The 13,920-nt window shown below is 46.4% G+C and overlaps 1 protein-coding gene across 10 annotated transcripts in view; it reads left to right on the top strand.

The window, feature by feature from the left end:
- LOC118091309 (cystine/glutamate transporter-like) overlaps window positions 1–13,920 on the top strand; it is a 43,329-nt gene that overhangs the window by 16,227 nt on the left and 13,182 nt on the right. For all 10 annotated transcript variants that reach the window (XM_035128155.2, XM_035128156.2, XM_060279926.1 and 7 more), the window contains 7 exons: window positions 2,170–2,296; window positions 2,770–2,885; window positions 3,046–3,171; window positions 11,572–11,671; window positions 11,757–11,801; window positions 12,019–12,142; window positions 13,542–13,645. In XM_035128155.2, the coding sequence (XP_034984046.2) occupies window positions 2,170–2,296; window positions 2,770–2,885; window positions 3,046–3,171; window positions 11,572–11,671; window positions 11,757–11,801; window positions 12,019–12,142; window positions 13,542–13,645 (742 nt within the window). The remainder of the gene's footprint in view (window positions 1–2,169; window positions 2,297–2,769; window positions 2,886–3,045; window positions 3,172–11,571; window positions 11,672–11,756; window positions 11,802–12,018; window positions 12,143–13,541; window positions 13,646–13,920) is intronic.

The raw sequence follows: 13,920 nt of genomic DNA, 5'->3' as shown, positions 1-13,920 counted from the left end.
TATCTGAAGAAGTGTGCATGCACACGAAAGCTCATACCTATGACAAACTTAACTGGTCTCTAAGGTGCTACTGGAAGGATTTTTTTTATTTTTGTTTTTCCCCTACCCAGTGGCTTTTTAAAAGCACTTTTTCATCAAAAAGAACTGAGAGTAAACTATGAGAGCGAAAATGGAGCCCTCCTCCCATCTGCCCCACAAGAAATTGGAAGCGAAGGCTACAATCATATACTTAATTTCCAGGGTATCAATGGGGTTTACTTTTCAATAGACATGTATAGTATTACCCTGTTTTAAAAAAATATCAACTTTCAATGGAAGTGTTCTCCAATGATAAATACAGGGGGTTGTGATTCTATCTGAATGGCCTCAAAACATGAAAGTTTGCCAGCTGAAGTTTTGGATAAAAATAACCCAGGCTAAAAATCTAAGAAAGCTGTTTTTTGACCATATGGTTCCATTGTGGGTGCACATATGGAGTCGTCATGGGTTTTTCACAGCCTCCAGGTTCAAGTTCAGGTTGTCAATATGGATCATTCCTAATGTCATAATTTCCATGGGTGGGTGAAATGGTTGCACAAACACTTAATGCTGATATATATGGGTCATTCTGGTTTCCCTAGTTTCAGTAGCTCTCTGACACTCTGAAGGCTGCAATCCTTAGCAGGTGTACTAGGGAGCAGAAATGCCAAAGAATCTTGTGGCACCTTGAAGACGAACGGGTTTTTATTATTGCCTTTGCCAACCTTCCTTCCTTCCTTCCTTCCTTCCTTCCTTCCTTCCTTCCTTCCTTCCTCCCTCCCTCCCTCCCTCCCTCCCTCCCTCCCTCCCTCCCTCCTTTCTTTCTTTCTTTCTTTCTTTTTCTTTCTTTCTTTCTATACTGCCCTATACCTGCAGGTCTCAGAGCAATTCACAAGATAAAATCACAATATAAAAACGCAAAATACGCAATCAAAATAAAATCAAAAGCAACCCAATAACACCCTCAACACATTTTAAAAGACTAGAGCAGGGGTTAGCAAACTTTTTCAGAAGGGGAACGGTCCACTGTCCCTCAGACCTTGTGCAGGGGCTGGACTATATTTTGGAGAGAGAGAAAATGAACAAATTCCTATGCCCCACAAATAACCCAGAGATGCATTTTAAATAAAAGCACACATTCTACTCATGTAAAAACATGCTGATTCCCGGACTGTCTGCAGGCCAGATTTAGGAGGTGATTGGGCCGGATCCAGCCCCCAGCCCTTAGTTTGTCTACCCATGGACTCCAGCCTCCTTCATCAGATGCATGAAGTGTGATCCCCAATGGTCAAGTATATGCAGTTGCAGGAGTGAGAACAAGGGCAGAGGAATGGAAAGGTTGGTGTTAAATGGCAATGGGAGACCCCACCCCCACCCTAAAAAACCCATTCTGCAGCCATTCTGCAAATGTATGCAGATTGACTCTTCACCACTGCAGTAATTAGAGATGACTAGGGAGCAAGGTCCTTTGAACTCAACAGAACTTACGTCTGAATAAAAAGGGTTCAGAGGCACTTGAAGTGAAACCTCAGAATGACAGCTCTCTCTGTGCATCTTCTACTGATACACAGGGATAGCGGTGGGAACATCTCAGAGCTGGATTAACCACTAAGCAAAATAAGTCTGTGCTTAGGGCATCAAGGGGAAAGGGGCACCACAGAAATCTTCTGTGTGCTGGATTTTTAACATTAATGGTCACAAATGAAGCAGGGACTTGAACCTAAGGCCCGTGGGCCGGATCCGGTCCAATCGCTTTCTCAGTCCAGCCCACGGACGGTCCGGGAATCAGCGTGTTTTTACATGAGCAGAATATGTGCTTTTATTTAAAATGCATCTCTGGGTTATTTGTGGGGCACAGGAATTCGTTCATTTGTGTGTGTTTTTCAAAATATAGTCTGGCCCACCACATGGTCTAAGGGCCGGTGGACCGGCCCACGGCTGAAAAAGGTTACTTACCCCTGGTCTAGTGCTTTATCCACTGCAGAAGGTTTTGCAATCTGAGTGACTTTAAGTGAGGATTTTCATGAGGGTCCTGTTTTTCTCTGTCATGGACACAGCATCACAGGATACCAATAGCCTGTCAATGTGTGAAGTGAAGGAAAACTCTTTAGGGTGGTTTGCTTACGCTCTTTCCTACCTGAACACTTCCAGGTGCTCTGTGTTATGCTGAACTTGGCACCCGGATCACAAAGTCTGGAGCCCATTACATCTATATCTTGGAGACCCTGGGCCCTCTGCCAGGGTTCTTGTTCCTATGGGCAGAATACTTTGCTATAAGGTAAGCTTTTCCATCTGCAACCTGCTATAAACTTAAAGGTGAGGTCGGAATGCTCAGAACCATGTGTGGCGCAGTTGTGTATATAATCTTTGCCTTTAAATGTCAGTGAGAGAAACTGCGCGTGTAAAGAAGCAGATATTAAAGGCAGTCCAGGCAAATGGCCATCTGATATTTCTGGGTGAATGGCAGCTGTTCATAACTAACTGAAGTTTGTGTCCCGCCTTTCTCTGAGTTGTGTCAGCTTGGCCCATCAGGAATAGCAGCCCAGGTGAGCTAGGCCAGGGGCGGAGAACTCTTTTCAGCCCTAGGGACATGTTCCCTCCTGAGCAATTTCCAGGGGACACAGAAAACAGTTTAAATAAGCCGACTGCCCAGTTTCCATGACTTTGCAGGAAAGTGGCATCTTTGCATGGAAAAATAAGAGTTTTATTGAGGTCTTGTCACAGAATGCATAAGCCATTTTTCCCTTCCAGGCCAGCCAACAGTGCAGTTGTTTCCCTGGCATTTGGACGCTACATCCTGGACCCTTTTTTTGCACCCTGTGGTGCTCCACTTCTGGCAGTGAAACTTGTTGCTCTTCTTGGTTACTGTAAGTACGAAGCAGGAACTGTGCCCCATTTATTTCCTTGGGATCCGATTCAGTCAAATCAATGGGAGTCTTATTATTAATTTCGTATTCTGAATTCATCAGCTGAACTAGATAGTCCCAGCGTGCAGATCAAATGCCTTTTTTACCCTCTCCAATCCAGACATTGTCCTAATCCTGAACTCTTGGAGCGTCAGCTGGAGTGCCAGGCTTCTGACCTTCTTGTCCATCGTCAAGTTGGTAGCTCTCAGTCTCATCATCATCCCAGGAATGATACTTTTAGCTCAAGGTAATGCATTATTCTCATTGTTATTAGCTATAAAACACCGCCACCATCAAAATGCAAGGACTTGCCTCTAGAAAATATTAGAGCCTCCGTATTCTGTGCCCTGAGAGCTGCCTCCCCGCACACTTGAGTGACAACAGTGGTCAAAGTCTGAAGTTGGGTGGGTATAAGAAACAGGGCCTTTCCATTTGTGGCACCTGCTTTGCAGAATATCATCCCTAAGGAAGTCTGTGAAGAGCTCAGGCAGAATGTTTCCTGCCCCCTATTACATCCTAACTCGGGCACCCCCAAACTTCAGCCCTCCAGATGTTTTGGACTACAATTCCCATCTTCCCCGACCACTGGTCCTTTTAGCTAGGGATCATGGGAGTTGTAGACCAAAACATCTGGAGTTCCTAACTATCTTAGGAATGGGGGGACTTCCGGCGAGCCAAGATGGCGAGCGGCACGGCAACGCATAGCTCCTGAGAGCAATCAGCCTGCCCGTGCCGCCTGGCCAGCCCCCGGACCTCAAAAACCGCCGAGATAGCCGCCGCCGTTGCACGGGCGCCCGGAGAGCCTGGTGGAGCAACCGGGGAGCCGCTGGAGGCCCCCCGGCGACCCCACCGGACCGAAGCTGAGGGCGCCCGGCCGGCGGCCCAACAAAGCTCCAACGCGGCGACGGCCGCGATCACCCACGGCCCCAGCAACAGCCGCGCGGGTGTCGGAGACACCCGGCGGATCGAGCGGAGAGCCGCTGAGGCTCCCCCGCGGGCCTGCCGGGCCGAAGACGGGAGCTCCAGTCGGGAGCTCCAGACCAGCAACCGGGCGAGATCCGGAGACCCCGAGGCCTCTGACCGCCCTCCACGTGGCGACCCGGAGAGGGCCTGCCTCACGGCCGCGGCCACTGCCACCGCTACATCAGACACCCCAGAGGGGGAGAAGAAGGAGAAAGACCCCCCCCCGGAGAGAAAGGCCCTGACCCAATAGCTTCTGCGCCGCCGCAACGGGGAGCCTTGCTAGGCACCGGCGCGCCAGAAGCAGAAGAGCACACCACCCCCATCGTCGCTGCCGCCGCCACCGCATCAAACCCCAAGGAGGAAGAAACAGAAAGGTGAAGGGAGAGGAGAGAGGGGGGGGAAGGGAAAAGGGAGAAGAGGACCCCTCGCCACCCACAAGCCAAACGAGGGGGAAGAACCCCCCCCCCGGAAACCCCCCTACCCCCTACGGCCATAGTCGCTGCTACCACCACCAAGGCCTCCATCGCACTGCTCCCCCCCCCCAGGTGAAAACCCAAACCTATACTCCAGAACCACAGCTACCAAGTGGGAAGGAGGGAGAGGGGGGAGAGGAGAGGAAGAGGAGAAAGAGGCAGAAGAAGGGCACATAAAATAGCTGGCCCAGCCTAGGCCTACCTCCGCAACCACTGGCGCACCAAGAAAAAGCCACCCCCTGGGAGGACACCACGTCCCCTGGCTCTCTATTTTCCCTCTTACATATTGGTACTCCTATCCTCACCCTCATTTTATTTTATCTTTTACCTTATTTTCATCTCATTTTTTAAAGTGTTATCTATCCAGACTCTTCTTTCATCTTTTTTAACGCTTACTTTACTTCATTTTACTTAATCCCACATACACATATTTCCCTCCTCTAACCCCCTCCCCGCATCCAGATCTTATCCATATCAACAGCATATTTGCCTGCTCAGTTGTCCCCCTGCTCTTCTCCTTCCCTCTCCCTTCCCCTGTATAATCTTCACTCTCTTTTCCTTTATTCACTTCCCCCACCCCCTACACCAACCAAGAGGAAAAAAGAGGAAAACCAACTAAAAAACAACTAAACTTAAAAACAACAACAACAAAACGCTGCCTAAACCCTCTCCCTTCCTTCCACCCCTATCTTCTCCTCTCCTTTTCTTTCCCTCCTTCTTTCTTTCCTTCCTTCCTCCCTTCCTTCCCTCCCTCCTTCGTTCCTTTTCCCCTCCTTATTCCTCTCTCCTTTTCCTCTCTCTCCCTCTCCCTCACTCTCTTTCCGCCTCCATCTCATCTCACTCTACTTTAACCACCATCAGTCCAGTTACTCGCCCCCCAACCCGGCGACGCTACTGAGACGAACACAGAAACCTTAAAGCAGTTCCTAAGCCACAGCCAGGAAGTAACTCAAATGGCTGCCTAAACCAAACGCTCTGCCAAAGCCACCAATCAACATCGCCTGACCAACTCAACAACAACAACAACAAAACCCACCAACGCCACAAGTCTTGACCACAACACATCACACCACAAAAAGAAACCAAGCAGACCTCAAGCCCCAAACCAAAACCAGCAAAGAGACCGAGGAGACATCAACCAAAGAGATGGCGAATCATGCCGAAGCCGCACAACCCCACCAAGGAACCGATCACCCAGCAACGCTAAATGAAATGAGAGAAGAAATGATAGAAATGGAAAAGAGACTAAAAACAGCACTGCAAGCCGCAGTAGAAACCGCAGTGACCCCCCTGAAGGCTCTTATCAATGAGCTGACCTCCAAAGTGATAGACCTAGAGAACAAAAATCAATCGCAGGAGAGAATAATAGAACAGTACCAGGAGGAAAACACACTCATGAAAGAAAAACTGAACAAACTGGAAACAGAAAATGAAGAAATGAGAATCAAACAAGCGGACCTGGAAGATCGAAGCAGACGCTGCAATATCCGCTTTCGCAACTTCCCCGAAAATGCAGAAGAGAGAAGTCCAGCCGACCTAATTGTAGGCTGGCTGAAAAACACAATCCCAGGTCTGAAGCTCGAGATACACGACCTGGAAAGGGCTCACAGAGCCCTACGAGCCAAGCCGAAAGCTGACTCCCCCCCCAGAGACATCATCGTATGCTTTGCGCGCTACAGGAAGAAAGAAGAGGTTTGGAATAACCTCAGAAACTCAAACAACCTCCAATACAAAGGAAACAACATATCGGCCTTCCAAGATCTATCACAAGACACCCTAAAACGGAGGAAAAACTTACGCCCATACACCCAGCGCATCCTGCAAGCAGGTTACAAATACCGATGGGGCTTCCCCTTCCGCCTCATCGTAACAACCAGCACAACACAACACATGGCAACCAACGTACCAGAAGCCAAGCAACTACTGGAAGACCTCGGAATTGACCTTCCACCGGAAGAGCAACAGGAAGACTCACCAAGCAACAGCCAGGATCAGGACCACGGCAATGAAACAACAGCAAACAAATGGACAAGAGTGGAACGAAAAGGAAGGCAACGAAAGCGACCCAACAAGACGTATCAATACAACCAAAGACGGACACGCACAGAATCACCCCGCCGAGGAGTCAGCACTAGAAACCAGACCAAGATCACCCAGATCTACTCTTCACAGAGGAACAACAACTACAACAACAACAACACCCAATGAAGCAACCGGAATACATCCCAAATCGCAGGACTGGTGATTCCCCCTCCCTTCTCCCCTCCCTCCCTAAGCTACAAAATTAGCTAACAACAGCACCCCCCCCCACTAACACCACATCCCCACAGAAAACCCCCCAACACCAGTCCAGACAACCCCGACTACATTCCCACCACCCGACAACCCACACCCTCATTACCCCCCTCAGTCACACTAGGAAAAACCAACCCGTACAACGTTCAAAACACAACCCAAAATCAGGCAAAATTTGATACCTAACCTACAAAACGGTGGCACTAGAGCGTACCAATACACACACACCCCAAAAGATGTTGCTGTTTTCACGGGCAACATCGCCTTTGAACCTCATACAAGTCATTGGCGTCACAAAGACGCCTCAAATCGTCTCGCTGGACACCTCCCTTCACAAAAGACAAGGGGGCCGGCTTGTTCTTGTACATGCCCCCACACACCAGCTGAGACCCAGGACCAACCGGCTAATCGCCAAAAGGTCCAAAACTCCCCCAACAAACGCCTATATGACTACATATAGGAAACCCTCTACAACCTACCCTCCACCCCTCAACCCAAATCTAACTCCAACCCCACTATTCCCCTACCCAACACACCCTAGGTCAGCGCAACTCCAGTGGTTCTCCAAACAACACAAGGAGAGAGGCAGGACGACCCGGACGGGTTGGCAAGTAATCACCCTACACAACAGAGAAGCAAGATGGCTAACTTAAAAGCAATTACACTAAATGTGAGGGGGTTGGGAAACCCCATCAAAAGAAAACGCATCACCACATACATAAACTCCATGAAACCACACATCACCTTTCTACAAGAAATACACAATCCACCCAAAGGGAGCAAACTCCTGAACGACCCCCGCTTCAGTCAACAGTGGGTGGCAAACGGCTCAGGAAAAGCCCGAGGGGTAGCAGTGATACTCAGTAGAGACCTAAACTTTAAAGCCACAACAATCCTAAAGGACAAAAGAGGCAGATTCATCTTTGTCAAAGGGGCACTAGACGGCAAAACTAAACTGACAATAGGCTCTATATACGCCCCAAATTCGAAACAACTAGACTTCTTCCAAAAGACACTAAACAAATTCCTCTCCTTCACGGAAGGGGAAGCAATCCTGGGAGGTGACCTCAACCTAAATATGAAAGGCATATCCCTGAAAGACACTCACCCTACAACCTCACGGGCAAACCTCCTCAAAAAAACTCCCCCAATAAATAGGGACTCTTATAAATTACTAAAAATGCTAAAAAACAGGGGTCTCTATGACATTTGGGGTGCAAAAAACCCAGGAGACACCACTCATACATTCCAATCTGGACGCCATGGCACAAGGTCCAGACTGGACAGCATTCTGCTCACACAGGGCCTGATCCCTCTAGTAGAATCAACAAACATAAGCAACATCAAAATCACAGACCACGCCCCAGTAGAAGCCACTATTAGAATAGGAGAGGGAACGCAAACCACCCCATCATGGTCCTTCAGTCCCATCCTAACTACAAACAAAGAAATTAGAGAGAGGCTCACAAAAACTCTCCAGGACTACTTCAAGGAAAACGATGTAGACAATACATCAACCCCCCTCTTATGGGACGCAATGAAAGCGGTCACCAGAGGAGTGTGCATAAAAGAAAAAGCACTCCTCAAAAAACAAACCTCTTCAAAAATCAATAAGATAGAACAAGACATCAACATTCTCTCATCTCGCTACAAACAAACAGGTTCTAAAAAAATACTTAAACTTATAGAACAAAAAAGAAGAGAAATAGACTCCCTAGAAATCAATAAAACAATGATCAACATCTTATACTCTAAGCAACGCTTCTACGAACACGGGGGGAAAAACTCCAGACTATTAGCGAACAGATGTAGGAAAAAAGCACTCAAAACAAGAATACACTGCATCACCAAAAAAGATGGCAACATAACATTCTCCCCTAAAGAAATAACTTCAGAATTTGCAGAATTCTACTCCATCCTATACACCTCCCATAACCCATCAGAGAAGGAAATCAGACAATTCCTAGCAGGACTGACCATGCCTACCTTAACCGAGGAAGAACAGGAATTCATGGACAGCCCTATCACCCCAGAAGAAATAGACACAGTCCTCAAAAACCTGAAACCACACAAAGCCCCAGGTCCAGACGGCTTCACAACAGAATTCTATAAGAAATTCAAAGAACCCCTAATGCCGTACATGACACGCCTATTTAACGACATCATGAAAGGAAAATCCATCCCCCAAACCTGGACACACTCCAAAATAATCTCCATCCCAAAACCCCTGAAGGACAGCCTCAAAGCAGAATCATACCGCCCGATCTCACTAATAAACCAAGACTACAAGATATTCACATCAATCTTGGCCAACCGCCTAAAAACATTCCTATCCAAACTAATAGCCCCAGACCAGACTGGCTTCGTCCCCGGTCGCAACATTACAGACCCTATCAGGAAACTACTGAACCTGATTGAACATAGCAAGGCAACTAAACTCCCACTAACAATCATGTCACTAGACATCCTCAAAGCGTTCGACTGCTTAGAGTGGAAATACCTACTAGAAGTACTAAATAGCATGAGATCCGGCCCCAATTTCCTACAAACTCTAAAGCAAATATACTCCCAAGCCTCAGCAAAATGCAGAATCAATAACATGGACTCAAATACCATAGTAATCCAAAGAGGCACAAAGCAAGGATGCCCACTGTCACCTTTCCTCTTTATCCTGGCTCTGGAACCCCTAGCAATACGTATTCGAGCAGCCCCAGACATCAAGGGAATGGAAATAAAAGGCAGAACCTACAAACTAGGGCTATTCGCTGACGACCTAATGGTCACAACACCAGATCCCTTAAACACTGCAACTTCCCTAATCAGAGAACTCAACACTTTCGCAACAGTGTCGGGACTACGAGTAAACTTTACAAAATCAGAAGCCATGTGCTTCAACACCCCCCCACATATTCAAAGAAAACTCACCAACACCACCAAGATAAAACTCTGTCATACCAAATTTAGATATCTAGGGGTACAAATAACCAAAAACCTCAACAAATTATACCTACACAACTACAAACCCCTGTGGCAACAAATAAACAAAGACCTAAAGAGATGGAGCAGCATGAACTTCACCCTCTCAGACAAGATAGCCACGATCAAAATGATCACCCTCCCGAAACTAACCTACCTATTCCAAACCCTCCCAATCTGGATACCCCCAACCCAGCTTCAAAGATGGCAACGAAAACTACACTCCTTTATCTTCTCACACAAAAAACCAAGAGTAAGCACCAAATACCTGCACCTCCCCACCTCAGAAGGAGGTTGGGGGATCCCCAACATACAAGCATATTACAGTGCCAACCAAATACGACATATAATCCCATATATACTAGAAGATGAGACAAAACAATGGACACACCTTGAGAGGGAGACAATCGAAAATATCAGCACCACGGCATACCCACTCCTCCCAAACAAAATAAGGAAAATCCCCACAAAGCTTACCAGGTACACACAAACCATGTTCAGAGCATGGAAAACAGAAATAGGCAAACTGTGCCCAACCCCGTCCCCACTAATTCCCCTGACCTACCACCCAGTATTCCACCATGCAGCACAAAACCTCCAAATAAAAACCTGGCAAACCAAAGGCCTATATCGCCTAACCGACTTCTATAAAAACAACAAACCCCTGTCAGCACAAGAAATACAAACCAAACTAGAAGACACCCAAATACCCTGGTTGGCACAAAACCAAATCCATACACTCCTAAACAATCCAGCAATAAAATCAGCGGCAACCAGACTCCCTACAACATTTGAAAACCTCCTACTAACGACAAAGGGACACGGCAAAGGACTGGTATCCGCAATATACAAAATACTACTCAAAAGCCCCACGAACCCCCTAAACGCTATCAAACAACAATGGGAGGATGACATAGGATATGAAATAAACCCCACCCAGTGGACCAAAATGTGGTCTAAACCCCCCTTCAAATCCATATCAACAAAAAGAAAAGAACTCTCCATGAAACTAACCTACAGGTGGTACCTAACCCCAAGAAAACTAGCACTAATACACCCAGGAACCCCACCAAAATGCTGGAGAGGGTGCACCTCCACAGGAACATACCTCCACATGTGGTGGGAATGCCCCAAAATCCAATCATTCTGGACAATAACCATAAGAGAAATTTGTAAGATAACCAAGCAAGTACTAGAAATCACCCCAGAACTGGCCTTATTAAACATCTTTCAAGACAACAACGCCCACGCAGATTACAAAGAACTCATAACCCACCTATTGTCAGCAACCAGAAACATCATAACCAGACACTGGAAAGACCTGTCAGGAGCAAACATGGACCAATGGTATCAAGTAGTATGGGAAACGGCCCTACTAGAAAAACTAACCAGTAAGCTGAAACTAGCACGGGGACAAACAGAAGAAGACACATTCACCCCAGTATGGTTCCCCTTCATCACTTACACAGCCCAACAGGATAATGACAAAAATCCACCGTCAGCATTCAAATCAATATGGTTAAACTAACCAAAACACCCACCCAACCCACTCACACAAGAAACCAAAGACCACCACAGCCATCCAAAAATGAACAACCACACCCTACGCCAACCCCCATCCTCTCTCGGCAACAAAGGAGTACAAGCGAACAACAGAGAACCCGCACAAACAACGCTGACACTGAACGCCTACATATATCTAGGAAAACAGAAACATAGGCATCCCACCCCACCCACCCACCCCACCCACCTCTACCCCCCTTCCTCCTAATGTCTCAACAAGCAAGATTGATGTATAACAATGGAAAAAAAAATATGAGACTGCATTACCTTTGTAAACCAAGAAAATCCTCAATAAAAACTTAAAAAAAAAAAAAACTATCTTAGGAATGTGCCTATTTTTATCATACTTTGCTTTCTAACGGTATGCTTTTCTTTAGGCCATACAGAAAATTTCCAGGATGCTTTCAACGCTGAGACCCTCGCTTTGGACAAGCTCCCTTTGGCTTTTTATGCAGGGATGTTTGCCTACTCAGGATGGTATGCATAGGTGACATACATTTTTATATTCACTTATAAACTGTCAGGGCCACTGAAATCTGTTCCTTTCCCTCCCACAATGCAGGTTTCAAACTAGTTTTGTGCGGGAAGAACTAGTGAAGCCAGAGCGGTGAGTCAAAAGACCAGTTTAAAAATATATGTATTTGACCCTGCTTAATGTTTTTCTGAAGCTGTTTTGAACAGGGGTGGATTATTCCATAGCCTAACAAGGCACTGGCTTCAGGCTCCATATATAGACATAATAACAATACAATGAAATTGTGCATTTACATGGGAACAGTTGTACTGACTGTCCTTTTCTCTCCCCCTCCCCATTTTGTTTGTAGAAATATTCCTCTGGCAGTGATTGTGTCTGTGATCACTGTGATTGTGGGTTATATGCTTACTAATGTTTCCTATTACACGGTACTGACAGCAGCAGATGTTCTGGCCTCCCAGGCAGTAGCTGTGGTGAGTTGAAAGCCAATGTTGTAGTTAATATCAGATTAATTCCCCTTCGTCCCCAAGAGGCTTCAGTTTTCAGTAGGAATGTAAGACAGTGGCAATTAAATTCAGCCTCTGCAGAATGAGGAGTTATTTGGTCATTGAGAAGTCTCCATTGTATGTGCGCCACCCCAGTCTCTGAGCAGTGCGAGAATCCGAGGGCTCCAGGGTTCAGTTGCCTTGGAATGAGGGCCAGTAGAGACTGTGGTGTCTTTATGATATAGGGTTTAGTTACACATATAGACAACCTGAGACTATGATGGAGCGGCTCACAGCATTAACAACCCAACACACAAACAGGCATTATTTTAGGGGGGATTGCTTTGCAGAAATGTATATATTAGGCAAAACTGCAAGGAACACATCTATTGGGAGAAAATTGCATTAAAATGCTGGCGAATTTCCAGGAGGACTTCTATATACAGTGGTGCCTCGCTAGACGAATTTAATTCGTTCCACGGGTCTTTTCTTATAACGAAAAATTCGTCTAGCGAATCCCATAGGAATGCATTGAATTTTTTTTTTTGATTTTTTTTTTTGCCCATAGGAACGAATTCGTCTAGCGAGGCAACCTCCACTAGAAAAAACCTTTCGTTAAGCGGAAATTTAGTTAAGCAGGGCATTCGTTAAGCGAGGCACCACTGTATATCTATAAAAGAATTCTCAAAGGAATGTGTAAATGTGGAGAGCTGAACAAGACGGAAAATTTGAGAAACTGAAATGGACAGATTCGCCCATCTCTAGTTCAGTCCTTCATAAGCTGGGAGAAGGGAATCTGTGGCCCTCCAGATGTTGTTGGACTTCAGCTCCCAGCAGCCTTGCCTATTGGTGGTGCTGATTCAAGTCCCCTCACAGATCTACAGTTCCCTGAGAGATTTAAGAGTCAATCCCTCTTCCCAGGGAGCTCTAGGAATTGTAGCTCTGTGAATGGAATTAGGGTCTCCCTTCAACTTTCATTGCCCTTTACAAACTACGGTTCCCAGGACTCTTTGGGGAAGCCATGACTATTTAAAGTGACACGGCGATGCTCTAAATGTATGTCTCCAGCTGTTTTGGGACTACAATTTCCATCATGCCTGGTATGATGGGAGCTGGAGTCTAAAAGCTGCTAGAGACCCAAGTTTGGGAAACCCATAGTGCTGATAGGGCCTTGTAATAATGTCTCTAAGCCTTTTGTAAAATGAATAAGACAAGAGAAAATCAGGGATTTGGGAGGTATGGAGAACAAGAAGTAAATATGAAATCAGAATGAAACAGAGCTCTGTAGCATATCACGCCTGCTTTCACTGAAGGCTACTCAGTGGTTTTCCTTCACCAATAATTATAAACCTCACATTTCTGAACACAAACATGCCTTTTCTTCCAGAGCTTTGCACACAAAGCTTGCCGGAGTGTTATCTCAATGGTGCCTATCCTGGTTTCCTTGTCTTGCTTTGGGACCATGAATGGAGGAATCTTTACATTTTCAAGGTCAGCGACCTCTTTTTTTAATCTTGTTGAGGGATGAACTACATGCTACATATCAGGGCTGGGGGACATGTGACCCTCCAATTGGGGCTTGACTATAGCTCCCATCCCCCCTGACCATTTGCTGTTCTGGCTGGGGCTGATGGGAGTTGTAGTCCAATTACATCTGGAAGGGCAAAGCATGAAACTGAGGAAGAGAACCCCAGCACTGAGCATCTCTACTAGAGGTTCCCCACCCCTGCAGACCGATTCATTGCGTTCTTCCACTGCTTATTGAT

Source organism: Zootoca vivipara, chromosome 10 (genome assembly GCF_963506605.1).
Source record: "Zootoca vivipara chromosome 10, rZooViv1.1, whole genome shotgun sequence".
NCBI classification, from domain to species: Eukaryota; Metazoa; Chordata; class Lepidosauria; order Squamata; family Lacertidae; genus Zootoca; species Zootoca vivipara.
The sequence above is the reverse complement of the archived record's forward strand: the minus strand, read 5'-3'. Positions and strand labels throughout refer to the sequence as shown.